Genomic DNA, 18,934 nt, shown 5'->3' with positions numbered 1-18,934 from the left:
CATGATTTTAGACCTTTTCTTGTGACATTTAAAATAGAGCTGTACATGAAAGTTTTCTCACTAGGCCTGCATGGGAGGGACTTCAAGATACTAATTTCTTGTTTAGTAGCAACCATTTTTTATTTGATTTTCAGATGGTGTTTTGGTTTAGCATGACTTCATTTATGTAAGCATATATGAAAGTTATTCTATGGGGAACATGCCGTGTGGCCTACAAATATGACCAGTTAAATTAATACAAATAGTCTTTCATTTTTGCTTTGAAAATGATAGTTTAAGACTGCTTGTACACAAATCATAAGGCAAATGTTAAATTTGTTCTCTGTATAGACAGCATTACAGTAAACTCTTATAATGGAGTTTAATTATTCTTTTGCTAGAGCTGTGTAATACTGAGTGACTACCATACAATGGGCTGGATTCATCAAAGGTAAATAGTTTTTATTTTTACTAATAAATGGCATGCGTGTTCATGGAAAGTGCTGTTAGTTAGGACGCTGCTAGCTCTCTCTGTTGCTAGTTACCAGATTTCAGATAAATCTCTTTACAGAGAGCCAGAATTTCATAAATACTGTGCTATTGCCTCCATCCTTGCAGGGTTTAAAAAATAATAATACAATTGAAACTCCATCATAGGGATTAACACTGTCTCATTTGCTTTAGATGTTTGATTTATTTATTTATTTATTTAGAAGTAACTTTTGTTAAACAGAAAAGAAAAATCCATTGATACATACCATCATCACATGAATCCAGCTCGGTATCATACATGTTTGTAAAATTTCCCTACTCTTTCTAACAGCCTGACCTTCCAACCATTGTGCATATGGGTAAATTTACACATGAGTAATGACATTGAAGTCTGTGATTTCAGTGAGATTACTCACCTGCATACACATTTGCAGGATGGCACTCTGAATCAATCCTTGTCCTTCTTGTGGGGGTGATGGTAGGGGTGAGGCGCCTACCAGTTGCGGGATGTTTTTCGCATTGTGGCTTACCTACTGTTGGTAGCCAGAAGGTTGAGAGGATGTGACTCAAACTTTTTTATGAAACTGTCAATAGGAGCTTTTCATTCTTAAGAGATTCTTTCAAGCTAGTTTATTATATTTCATATTATATTTCAAAATGCTTTACAGATACAGAACTAAACCGTGTCAACTTAAAACAATATATTCTAAGCCCACACATTTCTTTGCAGATTACTAACAACAAATTAGATTATCACAATTGAAAGAATTTTTAAAATTGACAATGAAAATTAATGAAGTCAGTTTCAATTTGTTTTATAGTCAGTTTCACTTTCAGATTCTCAGTGCTGTAATGTTTGTCTTTCAGACACTAGAGGGGAATATTTTATTTGCTTAAATACTATCTCAATGACATTTTTAAAAGTGTTGTAGAATCATTTCTATTGAGTTTACAAAAAGTTGTTGGGCTGAATTTCAGTTCACAATGCCCTGTAAATAGTAATTAACATCTTGTTTTCAGGGTGATGTGCAATAATTTTGTTTTTAAGGGACTCTGTCCTTTTGATTTAGGCCAAAAATTTATGGTTTGTTTTGATGTGGGGGGAAAAAATGATACAAAACTGAAAATCATTACTCTTTTTTTAAAACAAAACAAAAAAACCCCACTATTTTGTTGAATTTCAAGCTAACCCTAACCCCCCACTCTCAACATCAAAAAAATTTCCTGTAACTTTTACCTAGGGCATGGCAGCCAGAAAGTAAGCAAAAGTGAAACTGACTAGGGCTGCACTACACAGGCAGATGCTCCTGCTACTACTGCCAGGTCACACTGAGGTCAGTAGGACTACATCGGCATGGAGCATCCTGTAGCATTTGGGGCTAGGCTGTCTCCATGATCCAAACTGAGAGAACCATAAAGTGAAAACTGAGCATAAATGGTGAATAGGAAATAGGATTACTGGAAGAAGTTTAAAACCCTAAGGCCTCTTTAACAAGAAAACTGTACTGGTTGAGATAAATCAGCTTAGAAATTGACTTCCTTAAATGGGTTCAATATTTTCATGTTGAAAAGGCCTACTTGGTATTAGTAATGTAGGTATGGTCAAGTTTAAAAACTCAAAACCAGCAGCTTTTTTCAACTTAGAATCATAGAATATCAGAGTTGGAAGGGAACTCTGGAGGCCATCTAGTCCAACCCCCTGCCCAGAGCAGGACCAATCCCAACTAAATCATCCCAGCCAGGGCTTTGTCAAGCCTGACCTTAAAAACTTCTAAGGAAGGGGATTCCACCACCTCCCTAGGTAACGCATTCCAGTGTTTCACCACCCTCCTAGTGAAAAAGTTTTTCCTAATATCCAACCTAAATCTCCCCCACTGCAACTTGAGACCATTACTCTTTGTCCTGTCATCTGCTATCACTGAGAATAAGCTAGATCCATCCTCTTTGGATCCACCTTTCAGGTAGTTAAAAGCAGCTATCAAATCCCCCCTCATTCTTCTCTTCCATAGACTAAACAATCCCAGTTCCCTCAGCCTCTCCTCGTAAGTCATGTGTTCCAGACCCCTAATCATTTTTGTTGCCCTTCGCTGGACTCTCTCCAATTTCTCCACATCCTTCTTGTAGTGTGGGGCCCAAAACTGGACACAGTACTCCAGATGAGGCCTCACCAATGTTGAATAGAGGGGAACGATCATGTCCCTCGATCTGCTGGCAATGCACCTACTTATACACCCCAAAATGCCATTGGCCTTCTTGGCAATAAGGGCACACTGTTGACTCATATCCAGCTTCTCGTCCACTGTAACCCCTAGGTCCTTTTCTGCAGAACTGCTGCCTAGCCATTTGGTCCCTAGTCTGTAGCAGTGCATGGGATTCTTCCGTCCTAAGTGCAGGACTCTGCACTTGTCCTTGTTGAACCTCATCAGATTTCTTTTGGCCCAATCCTCCAATTTGTCTAGGTCCCTCTGTATCCTATCCCTACCCTCCAGCGTATCTATCACTCCTCCCAGTTTAGTGTCATCCGCAAACTTGCTGAGGGTGCAATCCACACCATCCTCCAGATCATTAATGAAGATATTGAACAGAACCAGCCCCAGGACCGACCCTTGGGGCACTCCACTAGATACTGGCTGCCAACTAGATATGGAGCCATTGATCACTACCCGTTGAGCCCAACAATCTAGCCAACTTTCTACCCACCTTGTAGTGCATCCATCCAGCCCATACTTCTTTAACTTGCTGACAAGAATACTGTGGGAGACCGTGTCAAAAGCTTTGCTAAAGTCGAGGAATAACACATCCACTGCTTTCCCTTCATCCACAGAACCAGTTATCTCATCATAGAAGGCAATTAGATTAGTCAGGCATGACTTTCCCTTGGTGAATCCATGCTGACTGTTCCTGATCACTTTCCTCTTGTCTAAGTGCTTCAGAATTGATTCCTTGAGGCCATGCTCCATGATTTTTCTGGGGACTGAGGTGAGGCTGACTGGCCTGTAGTTCCCAGGATCCTCCTTCTTCCCTTTTTTAAAGATGGGCACTATATTAGCCTTTTTCCAGTCTTCTGGGATTTCCCCCAATTGCCATGAGTTTTCAAAGATAATGGCCAATGGCTCTGCAATCACATCCGCCAACTCCTTTAGCACTCTCGGATGCAGCGCATCCGGCCCCATGGACTTGTGCACGTCCAGTTTTTCTAAATAGTCCCGAACCACTTCTTCCTTCACAGAGGGCTGGCCACCTCCTCCCCATGTTGTGCTGCCCAGTGCAGTAGTCTGGGAGCTGACCTTGTTAGTGAAAACAGAGGCAAAAAAAGCATTGAGTACATTAGCTTTTTCCACATCCTCTGTCACTAGGTTGCCTCCCTCATTCAGTAAGGGGCCCACACTTTCCTTGGCTTTCTTCTTGTTGCCAACATACCTGAAGAAACCCTTCTTGTTACTCTTAACATCCCTCGCTAGCTGCAACTCCAGGTGTGATTTAGCCTTCCTGATTTCATTCCTACATGCCCGAGCAATATTTATATACTCATCCCTGGTCATTTGTCCAATCTTCCACTTCTTGTAAGCCTCTTTTTTGTGTTTAAGATCAGCAAGGATTTCACTGTTAAGCCAAGCTGGTCGCCTGCCATATTTACTATTCTTTCTACACATCGGGATGGTTTGTCCCTGTAACCACAATAAGGATTCTTTAAAATACTGCCAGCTCTCCTGGACTCCTTTCCCCCTCATGTTATTCTCCCAGGGGATCCTGCCCATCAGTTCCTGGAGGGAGTCAAAGTCTGCCTTTCTGAAGTCCAGGGTCCGTATTCTGCTGCTTTCCTTTCTTCCTTGTGTCAGGATCCTGAACTCGACCATCTCATGGTCACTGCCTCCCAGGTTCCCATCCACTTTTGCTTCCCCTACTAATTCTTCCCGGTTTGTGAGCAGCAGGTCAAGAAGAGCTCTGCCCCTAGTTGGTTCCTCCAGCACTTGCACCAGGAAATTGTCCCCTACATTTTCCAAAAACTTCCTGGATTGTCTGTGCACCGCTGTATTGCTCTCCCAGCAGATATCAGGATGATTGAAGTCGCCCATGAGAACCAGGGAGTGCGATCCAGTAGCTTGTGCGAGTTGCCAGAAGAAAGCCTCGTCCACCTCATCCCCCTGGTCCGGTGGTCTATAGCAGACTCCCACCACGACATTACCCTTGTTGCTCATGCTTCTAAACTTAATCCAGAGACTCTCAGGTTTTTCTGCAGTTTCATACTTGAGCTCTGAGCAGTCAGACTGCTCCCTTACATACAGTGCAACTCCCCCACCTTTTCTGGCCTCCCTGTCCTTCCTGAACAGTTTATACCCATCCATGACAGTACTCCAGTCATGCGAGTTATCCCACCAAGTCTCTGTTATTCCAATCACATCATAATTCCCTGACTTTGCCAGGACCTCCAGTTCTCCCTGCTTGTTTCCCAGACTTTGTGCACTTGACCATTGCTTCTGTGGGTGTCTCTCTGTCCAAATAGTTGGACCAAAAGTTTCAACGTATCCATTAATTTTGGTACTTAAATTCCTGTTTAGCAAACTTGAAACACCTAGGGCCAGATTTTCCAAGGTTCAGAGAACCTAGGACTCCAGTTGACTTCAGGTTCCAAACCTCTTCAACTGGCATCCAAAACTAGGCCCTGATCTTGCATTGAGCAACATGTGGGCGGACATCTGTGACCATGTGGAGCCTCATTAACTTCCACGCAAAACAGTGTGATTTTTTTTTTTAACATGTATTTTTCACTTAATTTTCTAGTCTCATGGTTTGAAATTTGTATCTAATCCTGCACATTAGGCATGTAACTGAAAGTTACTGCAAGAGGTGTACAGGGATTCTGTCAACGACACCATAGGCCTAACAAAAGCAAAGGGAGGCAGATAGTGATTTAGGCCCCAAAAGCCTCTTCCTTCTCTCCAGGAAGAGATGAGGCAGGAGCACAAAGGAGAGGAAGCATCAGTTCTGCTGAATGATCCTCCTTCTCTGGGAGTATTCACTTCTGCTGTGTCAAGGCTCTTAGGCCTGGTCTACAATTAAAATTTAGGTCAACCTAGCTACATCACACAGGGCAGGTCTGCACCGTGAGGTCACGTAGACCTAAGTTCTGCAACTCCAGCTATGTGAATAACGTAGCTGGAGTCTACCTTAGGTCAACTTATTGCAGTGTCTACACCACGCTGGGTCAATGGGAGAAACTCTCCTGTCGACTTACCTTCTGCTTCTTGTTCCAGTGGAGTATCTGAGTCGATGGGAGAGCAATCGGCTGTCGATTTTTAGCAGGTCTTCACTAGACCCACTAAATTGACCCCCGGTGGATCGATTGCTGCCGCGTCGATCCACCCTCAAGTGGAGACAAGCCCTCAGAGTATGAAGAATTCAAACTCCTGAGCTCCATATTTAAGCTGACCTAAACCCCAGAGTAGATTATTCTGTCAACCTAGCTACTGCTGCTCAAAGAGGTGGGAAAAAAACCCTTCTGTTACTGTAGAAAGCATCTGTGGTACAGCACTGCGGCAGCACAGGCTGCTGTAGAACCAGTAACCTAGACCTAGCCTTAGATTCCAAAGCCAGAAGGGATCATTGTGATCCTCTGTCTGACCTCCTGTATAACACCGGCCATAGAACTTCCCAAAAATAATTCCTAGAGCACATCTTTTAGAAAAACATCCAGCCTTGCTTTAAAATTTTTTCCTGAGGTGGAGGATCCACCATAACCCATGGAAAATTATTTCAGTGGTTAATTACCCTCACTGTTAAAAATGTATGCCTTATTTCCAGTCTGCAATTGTCTAGCTTCGGCTTCCAACCAGCGTATCCTGTTATGTTTGTCTGCTAGATTGAAGAGCCTGTTATTAAATATTTGTTATATTGTGTAGGCTAATGCATCATGCTAATACATCATGACCCTTTCATGAGGAGAGTATTTGCTGAGACTTCTACAAAGTCTGCCAGATTTTACCTGTGTTTAGTTCAAAATTGTACAAAGTCCTTTCTTGTGCCATTATTATTTATTACCTTTTCATTGATAGAAATACACAAGGAGTCTTGCTTTGTTGTCTAAATTTGATATTGAGAGACCTATTGATGTTGAGAGATCTACTGGTCCGATCGCAGGTCTGGGAGCAAGGAGTCGGAGTTAAAATCCTGGGTCTGCCATTGACTCCTCAGACTTTGGTTAAATCACATAAGCTTTCACATTGGAATACCCAGTTACCCAATAAGGTGGCCAACAAGCAAGTGGTGCTCCAAAGCTCCATAAACTGCTGCTGCTATGGACCATGTCTTGCATGTTCCATGGCAAGTCATCAGGCATAACAGACCTAAATTCTGTGACAATGTCCCTTGATTCTGCAGTATTCTGGTATGCCTGCGGGGAATTCTATGGCACCTTCATTTAAATTACTGACAAACCTTAGTATTTAATGTAAACCTAAAAATGAATAATACAATCAGTACTTTAGATAAGCTATTACCAGCAGGAGAGTGAGTTTGTGTGGGGGGGGGGGGTGAGAAAACCTGGATTTGTGCTGGAAATGGCCCACCTTGATTATCATACACGTTGTAAGGAGAGTGATCACTTTAGATAAGCTATTACCAGCAGGAGAGTGGGGTGGGAGGAGGTATTTTTTCATGCTTTGTGTGTATATAATAAGATCTTCTACACTTTCCACAGTATGCATCCGATGAAGTGAGCTGTAGCTCACGAAAGCTTATGCTCAAATAAAATGGTTAGTCTCTAAGGTGCCACAAGTCCTCCTTTTCTTTTTGTGAATACAGACTAACACAGCTGTTACTCTGAAAACGATCAGTACAGTAGCCCCTCTTTTTATTTTGTTTTAAATATATCTTACACTTCCGACCTTTGAGGGAGGCTACGATTGTGAGCTATACATATTTACTGGATATTTCTTCTCAAATTATAGAGTGAAATACCCTGTTGACATTTAAATTACTATCTTCAGGTTTCAGTTAGTAGTCTATTGGGATGAATGGGCAGTTCATACCTCTCAAAAACATTGGTTCCGGCTGTGCAGCCCGTCTGCATTGTTTGCATTTGGTTTCCATTTCAAGATTTAAAAAAGTTTAAGAGGCTTTGAGGCAGCACAATTATTCATCAAAGTGTGGATTTTGAGGCAAATTCTGATGAATCAAGGAGTATAAGTGGCTTCTAGGTAGGGAAAGTGATTGTCTCCTCCGTAGATGATACATAAACTGACAAAAGCTGTTTTGACGTTAGCGGATTTCTTTCCCACATCCGTGCATTAGGTTTACAGATTCCCAATGGCAGTGCTTAACTGCTAAGACAAAGGGAAAAAATTGCCAACATCTAATTCAATTGGACCATCCCAACTTATTGTAACATACTGCTGTTGATGCTAGCATCATTGCAGAGTATATCTTATATATATATGTACTGGTGACATTGATAGCGGTTGGGCAACCTGTCCTGTTGTTGGGAAAGGAGGATGCAAGAGATTTATTTGCAGCTTAGCTCTCTCCATCACTAAAGCGGTCATCTGTTTTCCCAGTTAAGTCAGCACAGGGAGTATGTATGGACATATTGCTACTGCAGCAAATCTGTTGACATGTAATTCATCTATACGCACAGTTTAGAAAGGCAAAAGCCGCTGCTCTTCTGCTCAGAGATGATATTAAGTTCTTAATAATGGAGGAGTAAGAAGGCATGGAACTGACCATAACACAGACAAGCTTGCAGATGTGATTCTTGTTCCCACTATTTAGCTTAAGTCGAAGGGTATGACTAATTTACATAGTATAGGTCACGTTTTGTTCCTTTTTGTAAGTAAGTTGATTTAAGCATAGGGGCCATTGGCAGGGGTTGGACTAGAAAAGCTAATACTATTCATTTTTATTTTATATGATTATTTTATTTGCACTGTGTCAGGGTGATGGGTCTGGTAGGTAATTTGGATATATAAAGTATTCCTAGAGCCAAACTTATCCCTGGGGTAAAAACCTTGAGGTAAATGTGGTCTTGTCTGTCTTGAGTATCTTTTCCCTTTAAAGGATATGTCTGACTCTACCCCTTGCACAGAGGGACATCTTGGAAAGTTAGGAAAGGTGGTTTGTCAGAGCTCTGCACTGACTGCAGTATGACCTGTGAGTTACTGATCCATTTGCTAGTTAATTTTGCTAAAACAGATACCCTGCCACGTAATTAGAGATGCTCAGTTCCCTTGCTGGGGCTGCTATTTCCAGACCATGAGAACTCATTCTGTGCTTTTGGTAACTGTAGTGTTGCTTATTGCTATCCATTGGGGTTGCCATCATGTCTGATGCTAATTACAGGCCCTGCAATTGCAGCAGGCTTCTGGGAAGGGAAGGTGTAAAGGAGTGGGAGGTCTCCGTGTGCACATGCCTTTTTAAGGCCAGACCCAATCTGTCTCTTTTTTGTTTTAGACAACCAGGAAAAAAGCCTGTTTGTGCTCCTGGATGTCTTTGGGAAGAAAGGAGGCTGCAAACAAGACAACTTTGAAAAATGCAAATAATCCAAATCCACTGGATTGTGTTCTGTATTTCAGACCAGAGGCTGAGCCTTGAAAACATGACTCTTGTGGCTATTCGTGCAGTCCTGAGTACTGCCACAGAAAGAACTGGTTACGCTCAGAGGAGAAACACATCAGCAGCAGGGAAGCATGTACTAAGGACTGAAATGAATTTGCAGCCAAAGGATCAACATCATGAATAGATACACTACTATCAAACAGCTTGGCGATGGGACGTATGGGTCCGTCCTCCTAGGGAGAAGCATTGACTCTGGGGAACTAATTGCCATTAAAAAGTGAGTCACTTTATTCCTTGATGTAATAGTATTACACTGGTATATATCCAACTAATATACATCTTGTGTTCAGTGTATATACAATTGGTTTTGTAACAAGGTCTGAGAATATACAATTCTGCATCTTAATTCTCAGCCACTAAATATGGGACATAAAATGAATGGTCTAATCACCCAGTGACAGTTATTGTATTGAGGAGTGAACTGATTAGGTCACCTTTGTCTGTTACTTATGTCCCATTGTAATACACAGCCCTCACATTTCACTCAAATTGTTTGAGAGGCCTGCTTAATTTCCAGTGCCTCACTTAACAGCTTCAGAGACCACTTAGTTAGTTTTTAAATGGCCCACCTGTCTAAGGCCTGATCTATACTTAAAATGTAAATTGACATAGCTGCGTGCTTATGAGTGTGTAAAATCCACACCCCTGAGTGCCAGAGGTATGCCAACGTAACCCTTGGTGTAGATGCAGCTAGGGTGATGAAAGAATGCTTCCATCAGTCTAGCTACTACTGCTCAGCGAGGTGGATTACCTAGAGTGATGGGGAAAACCCCCTTCCGTTGCCATAGGAAGCATCTACACTACCGCTCTACAATAGCATAGCAGGTCAGCTGTGCTATTCTCATGGCCATTGCAGGGATCGTGAGCAAAGATTCATGCTAGCGAAAGGCAGAGTTACTACTGCAAATCTGTCATGGGAATAGATGCAGGCAAAAAGAGCTTCTTGTGATTAAATCAGGTATTTGAAGGTATGTCTACACACGGTTTTCTAATAGATTACATTATCTATGTTGAGTGAAATGGCACTTGTAGACACTCCCCAAATGTTTGTGCCAGTCAAAACTAGCCTTTACTAATGTGTTAGAGTATATCTACGCTACGGAGACTATAATGGCATAACTATGGTGGTGTAACTATACCAGCATAATCCTTTAATGTTGACACAGCCTATACAGATGATAGGGTTTGTGCCCTCAGTGTAGGAATACCACCTCCCTGAACAACGGCCAGTGGATGTATTTTGCCCTTGACATAGCTGTGTCTACACTAGGGGGCTAGATTGGTCATAGCTATGTCAGTCAGGTGTATATTTTTCATACACCCAACCGAAGTAGCTAAGTCAACCTAACTTTTAAGTGTAAGCCAAGCCTTCATTTCCTCAGGTGAATTGGCAAACCCTCAGGTGTACACAAACCCTTGAAAGGGTAAGACTCAAATGAATTTACCTCAACACTCCCTCTCCCCCCACACCCACCTCCCAATATCATAAATGCTTTGTTTCCTGTTTCAAGAGGGGGGTGTGTGTGTGTTTTCTCTCTAACAGATGGAAACATTCTGTCCTGAACATTACCCCTTATTGTTGCCGTTTGGGTGTCAAGACAATTCATCTGGAAAGCATTTCTTACTGTTTCCATAGCAGAACGATCCAATCATATAGACTCACTGCGCCAAATTCTTGGTATAACCGTGAAGTAACTGTTTTTTGACAAAGGAGTTATTCCATATTGACACACTGGTGTAAGTCTGGTAACTGAGGGCAGAATTTGGCCCCATGTTCACAAAGCTCCTATTGACTTTGAGAGTTTGTGCGGAGCAGGTTTCTGGTTCTGGGTCAGATGTTTTGTTGCTTGTAGAACAGCGGTTCTCAACCGGGGGTCCCTGAGCCCTTTCAAGAGGGCCATGGGGCCCTGTGGCCAAAACTTAGAGCCCCAGCTCCAGCATCCCCAGGGACCCCCATGGGGCTGAAGCTGGGAGCAGCAGGTCTGAATCTGGGGCCCTAAGCCCTGGTGCTCCCCATGGGGCAGAAGCCCTGAGTCCCTGGGCAGAGTTGGGGGGGGGGGGAGGGGGGAAAGGAGAGTGTTGCCCCCCAAAACTGCAGCAGGGCAGCCCCTTGGGCAGCTTCCCCTCCCCCCCAACCAGGTCAGAAGAGCGAAGCTAGATCCAGGGAGTGCAGGGTGGCTGTTGCTCTGGCTGGTGCTATGGAGCAGGCAGTCGCAGCATTCTCTTGTCTCCTGGTGCCCAGGGTTGAAGCTGCTCCTCAGCTCCCAGACCCCTTTGCTCATGCTGAGGCAGCCGGTAAGAGCCGCCTGGGTGTGGGGACCTAGCTCTGTGGCTGTCAGAGCTCTCCAGGAACCAGGACCTCTCCCGGCACACAGTCCCTGCTACACTGTCCCTGCACCCTATGCTGTTTTCAAACTTTTTGTGCTAAGCGCCCCCCCCCCCCACACCCCTTTTTTGAGTTATGATTTTTGGTTGCACCTCCCCAACCCAGACAGGTTGGGTGGCTTCCTGAGGTGAATCAAGTGGTGGAGGTGGTACTCCCTCTGTGGACCCCACCATGCGTAGCTGGCTCAGGCCCTGCTGGCCCCTGCACCCCCCACCCCCAAAATAGAAGTCAAACTACATCTTATGCTCAAGGTCCCTGCCCCGAGGGCCCTACCCCCCACCCCTGCTGGGCCCTACAGCTTTTATAGCATGTGGGGCGGAGGGCTCGGAAAGAAAGGCTGAGAACCCCTGTTGTAAAAGACCAATCCACTACTTTAATAATAATTTAAAAAAAAAAAAAAGTGTTGCAGCACAGACACAGCCGGAGGCTTTCACGGTGCTTGTCTAGCCATGTTAAAGACTGCTGATGCTGTGTTTTCACTCGGGGAAGAAAGGTGTATTTTTAAATGCGTTAAACTAACCCATTTTACATTCTAGTGTAGACACATGGTAGCTCTACCTAGGGGTTTACCTCAACCAGCTAATGTGGATTAAAACTACAGCTGTCTTGTCTTCACTACAGTATAACCTAGATTAGTTAACAAGGGTTAGAAGCAATGTTGGACAGCTGTTTTCCACCATTGTTGTAGCCACCACAGCTGTAGCATGGTTTCCCCGTCCAACTTGTGCAGTGTGCTTTTTGCTATCCAAAACCTTGCTAGCAACCACTTCCCTTTGAGGTTTCATCATAATGCCAAACAGAACCTGTGGAACAAACCAGTGCAGTAGAAGTGATAGCCAAAAGCATGGCATCTTCAGGCATGGTGCAGTCACTGCAAAACAAAACAAACCAATTGGAATGATTTTTTTTTTTTTTTTTTTTAAATATCAAAATACCAAGGTCATTTCCAAGTTGAAAAACGCCTGCAGTAGCAGTTAGTGATTCTGTACTGAGGTGAGACAAAGCTCTTGTGCACACACGCTATCTACTATGGAAATTAACTGCATTTTAAAGAAATGAGCATGCTTTACTTAGGTGGTGCATAACACACTATGTTTACACAGTTGTAACATGATAAATACTATTACAGGTTGGAAGTAAAGAGAGAACCATCTCTATGAAACTGGCTGTGTTAGAGGAATGTTGTTTAATAGGTCGGGGAGAGAGGCCAAAGTGGACAGGAAAACAGGTCTTAGTTGGTGAAGTTAGTGGGGGAGAGAATCTTTTCGGGGGAGGGGGCAATTAAAAAGGGTGAAGGAAACCTGGACGCTGAAAAGTGAAGAAATTGAGGAGTAGAAGAGGGGAAAGGCATAGAAGGCACAAGAAGAAATCAAGGTGCAGAAAAGGAGGAAATAACAAGGGAAAGAAGGAACAAAAATAGACCTAGTTATACAAGTATGTTGTGTGTTTTTGGTTTGTTTGTTCGTTTGTTTGTTTTTGTTTTTTGTAATAAAGAACAGGAGTACTTGTGACACCTTAGAGACTAACAAATTTATTTGAGCATAAGCTTTCGTGGTCTACAGCCCACTTCATCGGATGCATAGAATGGAACATATAGTAAGAAGAGATATATACATACAGAGAACATGAAAAGGTGGAAGTAGCCATACCAACTGTAAGAGGCTAATTAATTAAGATGAGCTATTATCAGAAAAACGTTTGTAGTGATAATCAAGATGGCCCATTTAGACAGTTGACAAGAAGGTGTGAGGATACTTAACATGAGGAAATAGATTCAATATGCGTAATGACCCAGCCACTCCCAGTCTCTATTCAGACCCAAGTTAGTGATATCTAGTTTGCATCTTAATTCAAGTTCAGCAGTTTCTCATTGGAGTCTGTTTTTGAAGCTTTTCTGTTGCAAAATTGCCACCTTTAAGTCTGTTACTGAGTGACCAGAGAGGCTGTAGACGAATACCTAACTCCCATATAGCACCCTTCATCTATACCAGTGGTTCTCAAAGCCAGTCCGCCGCTTGTTCAGGGAAAGCCCCTGGCAGGCCAGGCCGGTTTGTTTACCTGCCGCATCCGCAGGTTCGGCCGATCGCGGCTCCCACTGGCCGCAGTTCACCGCTCTAGGCCAATGGGGGCTGCGGGAAGCGGCGCAGGCCGAGGGATGTGCTGGCCGCCCTTCCCGCAGCCCCCATTGGCCTGGAGCAGCGAACTGCGGCCAGTGGGAGCCGCGATCGGCTGAACCTGTGGACGTGGCAGGTAAACAAACCGGCCCGGCCCGCCGGGGCTTTCCCTGAACAAGCAGCGGACCAGCTTTGAGAACCACTGATGTAGAGTTTTTATAATTTATACTCCAGGTAAAGGAGAAAATCCCTGGAAATATTCATTTTTAGGAGGGGGTTCATGAGACTTGACATTTTAGTGAAAGGGGTTCACGGGTTGTTAAAGTTTGGGAACCACTGATCTAGAGATGTAAAGTGCTTTCTCAGATGGAGAAACTGAGGTGCAGAGACTTATGGAGCTCAGACTATAATGGCACTGACTGCTATATTTCTTCCACCACCCCCCCCCCCCGCCGCTTCCACAGGATGAAGAGAAAGTTCTACTCTTGGGAGGAATGCATGAATCTTCGAGAGGTTAAGGTACTTGTTAAGGATTGTTACTTTTCAACCCAGCGTTTACAAGGCCTTTTACATTAGAACAGTTCTTTCTGGTGTTTCTAGGTAACAGACCCATTCCAGCTGTCTTGCGAAGAGCTTCATTAGCGGTCCCTGCAGTAAGAGCTGTGGAGTACCATATATACTCGTTCGTTACCCGTTCATTTATAAGTCGACCCTGCAAGATGGATAGGTAAAAATAGTAAAAACTGTATGACCCTTTCAGAAGCCGACCCTATTTTTCAGGGGTTGGCAAACTTTGGCTCCTGGCCCGTCAGGGTAAGATGCTGGTGGGTTGGGATGTTTTGTTTACCTGGAGCGTCTGCAGGCATGGAGCACCTCAATTCCCTGTCGCCGTGGTTCTCCGTTCCCAGCCAATGGGAGCTGCACGAAGTGACTTCCCAGATGCTCCAGGTAAACAAAACTACAATGTATTAGATATTCAATGATTTCATAGAGTTTTAAATCATCATCAAATTTTGGTGTAGACCCGTTTATAAGCCGACCCCTGATCTTTGATGCATCACTTTTTTACCAAAACTATTCTGGTTATGAACGAGTATATACAGTATGTTTGTGGTAGCTTTTGCTGTTTCCTCATTCTTCCTTAAAACTATCACATGCTGTTTTGCAGTCATGTAAAAAACTATTGATTGTAGACTGCTGGTGCCAGACTGTAGATGGTGTGGAGCGGGCTCCTGCCAGGAAACCTGCAGTTAGCAGCAGCCCAAGGGAGAAGATAGCCATCTGAATTCTGGCTGTTCCTATGGCAGGGCTGCACTGCAAGAACTCTGAACAGGAGCTGGGAGTAGCATTGTAGTATGGATTTTAAGGCTTATGTATATATGGCCTTCATTACCAACAGCATCTGTGCATACACTCCTTTCCACGCAGGGTAGTCCTGTTCCTGGATAATTAGATCAGAGACACAAATAATAAGTGTGAGGTGTTCCTTAACTTCCCACTGTTGCTACCACTAGTGCAGCTCCAACAGCAGTAGTGTCAGTGGGAGTACAAGTGTAGAAAACTTTAATCACTTCTCTTCTAACCCTGCTTAAAGCAGGATTTGTCTATGCTGTTGCTACCAATGGTTATTGAAAAGGTGGGAAATTTTAGAGGGAAAAGACCTACAGGTGAATTGGACTGAGTTCATGCCAAAATCTCATCTTGCTTCTAGCAGCATAGACACACGTAGAGTGGATGGTCCTCCAGTGAGAAGATGTAGCCAATCAGATGTGTAACAGTGAGCCAGTTGGGTGTGTCTAACTGCAAGCTAAGCACAATTAAAAGCTAATATGTTGGCACAAATCAGCCTGCACACATAACTTGGACCGCTTGCAAATGTATATGTGAGTTGCTTTCTTTGGAAATCTGGTCTTTAAAGCTACCTTCTGCTTAAACAATTAAACAGCATTTAAGTTTAGCTTGTACAACAAGGGCTTCAAGGTAAGTGAAATGGAATACTTCCTTATAACAGTGTGTTACATTCTTTTGTATTTTGTGCTTCTAGTCTTTGAAGAAATTAAACCATGCCAATATAGTAAAACTGAAAGAAGTTATCAGGGAAAATGATCATCTTTATTTTGTGTTTGAATACATGAAGGAAAATCTTTACCAATTGATGAAAGAAAGGTATGTAAGTTACATCATTAACACATTCCTAATATAAACTTAACTATAACGGTAATGAGTTCGTTTCTTAGCGGTCTTTGACATCCATATCTTTTAAAGGTTGCAGTTATATTTAGCCTCCAAACACAATCTTATTTTAAAGTTGTATATTACAGTAGAAAATGTGGCCCTTGCTTTATTTTAGTGACTAGCTACATCAGGGATTTTTGCATCAATGTAACTATATCTGATGCAAACCCCCAGTGTGCTCACATTGCACCAGTGTAAAGCAAAGCAAGTCACATTGGTATAAGCCCCTTTTCATATGGATGCAGCTCATCTGTACTAGGGATTTTCATTGGTATAGCAAAACCCGTGTAAAAATCCCTTATGTGGACTAGCCCTTAGAGTTCAGCTGAGAGGCCAGGCTTTCATAAAGTGAAGACAAAGGTCTAGAACATATTTGTCTCTTTGAATGTATAGGTACTGTGATTGCATACACAAATGGATATTTAGATACCAAAACAACATTTTGGTTGCACATGTGGCCAATATGCATGCACAGGTGTGGTCAGGTGCACTAAATCAGATGGACAAATGTGTTTTAGACCTTAGGTCTTTATTGCATGAAGTTCTGAACTTCAAGAAAATGAGTACTTGTTTTACAATACTGTCATAGGCTACCCTCTTGGGGCTCCTCTCTCTGATGTCCTTTCCTGAATGCTGACATATCTGTAGAACTGGTTTGGGGGTGGTCCTCTAGCTGTATGTTTTAGAGACAGCACTCTCTTCTGGGGTGAGTCCAATCCAAATGAAACAGGGAAACAAAATAATCCTCTTGCTCTCAAAATGGTGCACTGCTGTTCTACGTGAGGCAAAAGGTGAGTAGTCTCAGATGGTTGGGAACCCAGATCGCCTTCAGTGTGTTCATAGGCCAGCCCAACCACCCTAGGTGCTAAAGAATACAGCAGAGCAAAGATAGCCCCTCTACTTCTTCAGAGGATCTTCAGTAGCTTTGCTGATAAGCCGCCTGTGCTCTGTGGTCTAGCTCAGCTTACATCAAATTGCCACCCTGCACTGGGCTTGGATCCTCCCTTTTAGGAACCTGCCCATCTCCAAGGTTGGCAGGCCTTACAGGTGTGTTGGGTTGTGGCTGATTGTGCTCCCAAGAGCTCTTTATCCTCTTCCTGACTGGGATGGGGACCTGCCCCACCACAAATACAAATTATTACTATATGGTATCTCAAAATATTTTTTAGCAAGGGTTATGGATGCTACATACTCATGGAAACAAAAGGGCATGAGACTGAATTGCACATGTGCATTCAGGAATGTTATAGTGCAGAAAATATTTCATGGTAGAAATCCTGCAAAATGATTAAGAATTTTAAACATAAACCTGTTAAACTCTAATGATTTCTTTAAACCTAAGCTAAAACTCAATTTTTACACACTGGCGGGGAGAGAGAAGAAACTCAACTCGATTCCACTACAGTTTAAAAGGGAATTCCTGACTAGTTGCTGATCTCACTTTTAAAATATGGGATGGGCTGAATGAGTTTAAGGGAGGGATCAAGCACAGAGAGTTAAAGAATGTCCAGGCCTCTCGTTTCACTAGTGGTCGGCTCTTTCCAGTGAATCCTGTCACTGAGCTCTTCAAGGCCGCTGCCCTGCCTACTGAGATGCCGTGGGGCTGTAGGTGCTTATCACTTAGCCCATGGGTCTTGATCTTCCTTTCCTCAATAGCAAGGGCTATCCCTAAACCTGCTGCCCTGGCAGATCCTCTTGGAGGCGATTGCAAGGGGGACTGCTCTGATATCAACAGCAGTAAGGAAGATTACCTTCATGAAGCCAGAAAAGACCATAAAGAGGAGCCCCTTACCAAGTAAAGCTTTAAAGTAAAATGTCTGATCTCACAGAAGTGAGCTCATCGGGAAAAGAACAGTGAAAAGTGTTCTATTGAGATGGGCTGTCTCTGAATCCTTGCAGTGTTGTGGGATGTGCCTGAAGCATTCTTCTTTGTTTTAAGTCTTACATCATGGTGTTCAATTTATTGACTAGCTTTTTTACTTGCAGCGTTCCATATCAAATGTAGCTTAAATACCACAGGATATGGCAGTGAACATAAAGACTGCACAGTTCTTGTTGAAAAGCAAAGTACGCTGCTTATAATTGCTTTTCTAGCTGTTCTAACTGTTCCTTTTCCTATGCCAAAGAAATGATAAGAAACTGATGCAGTGACACAGCGAGTAACTTTTCTTTACTTTTTACTCTACAGAAACAAACTGTTTCCTGAATCTACAGTTAGGAATATTATGTATCAGATCCTGCAAGGGCTTGCATTTATCCATAAACATGGTAGGCTGTATTTTGGCTCTAAATATTTTGAACTGGAGCAAGATAGTGTCTGTTAGTTTTAAAATAAATAATAAAATTCCTCTGTTAAATGGAGTGATGGGGGCTATTAATAGGAGACGGGCTGTTCACTTTCAGGTCATGAATTCCAAGTTGGGCAAGAGTGCCAGTGACCACAAATAATTATCTGCTTGGTTGCCTGTAATGTTCAACTAACCTGGCAGCTTCTCCAGCTCCTAATGAATAGGATTCCATATCACAAAACTACCAGCACAACTGGCACTAATGGGCATTCTTGTTGACCATCCCAGAAAAGTCCCCGAAGATTGGGCATGGAGACTAAATTATCTTTTTGCCTCTGTCGGCGGTCGTTTTCAGGTGAGGGCTAAGGCATCTTGGTGGAACAGTGTGATAAGATTTGCACTGGTGCTATCTGTGCTGTACCTGTTCTCTGGACAAATGAGGGTTTCCACCTCCAGAGTTTATAACTTGGCATTTCTCATGACTGTGAAATTATGCAGTGTGTATATATGTGTGTGAAATGTATCCACACATTATTACACTTATGGTAAAATATCCCTGTGATTTAATATCTTTGATAGTCTTAGGATAACAATAAGAACTGACTTTGTTGGCCAGCCAGCACTAATAAGATCTACCTAAGAAAACCAATTTTGAATCAAGCAATTATTTCTTTTAATTTTAGAGTTTACTCTTAACGTTCCCTATGCATTGTAATACTGTCTTGTAAGTATATTAAAATTATAACAGTGGGTTTCAATCCTGCAAACCCTCCACAGGCAGAACACCCATAAGTGGAGCTATTTGTGGGTGAAGGACTTACAGGATCACA

At 43.0% G+C, this 18,934-nt stretch overlaps 1 protein-coding gene across 9 annotated transcripts in view; it reads left to right on the top strand.

Moving 5' to 3' along the window:
* CILK1 (ciliogenesis associated kinase 1) overlaps positions 1 to 18,934 on the top strand; it is a 53,211-nt gene that overhangs the window by 3,565 nt on the left and 30,712 nt on the right. For 6 of the 9 annotated variants that reach the window (XM_027817420.3, XM_037894210.2, XM_037894211.2 and 3 more), the window contains 5 exons: positions 381 to 430; positions 9,039 to 9,298; positions 14,046 to 14,100; positions 15,626 to 15,747; positions 18,005 to 18,084. In XM_027817420.3, coding sequence (XP_027673221.2) covers positions 9,198 to 9,298; positions 14,046 to 14,100; positions 15,626 to 15,747; positions 18,005 to 18,084 — 358 coding nt within the window. In that variant the 5' untranslated portion in view covers positions 381 to 430; positions 9,039 to 9,197. Of the gene's footprint in view, positions 1 to 134; positions 167 to 380; positions 431 to 8,523; positions 8,617 to 9,038; positions 9,299 to 14,045; positions 14,101 to 15,625; positions 15,748 to 18,004; positions 18,085 to 18,934 lie in introns of all 9 variants that reach the window. The other 3 variants (XM_043542364.1, XM_027817419.3, XM_043542367.1) reach the window with 3 other exon arrangements.

Source organism: Chelonia mydas, chromosome 3 (genome assembly GCF_015237465.2).
Source record: "Chelonia mydas isolate rCheMyd1 chromosome 3, rCheMyd1.pri.v2, whole genome shotgun sequence".
Taxonomy (NCBI): domain Eukaryota; kingdom Metazoa; phylum Chordata; order Testudines; family Cheloniidae; genus Chelonia; species Chelonia mydas.
The sequence above is the reverse complement of the archived record's forward strand: the minus strand, read 5'-3'. Positions and strand labels throughout refer to the sequence as shown.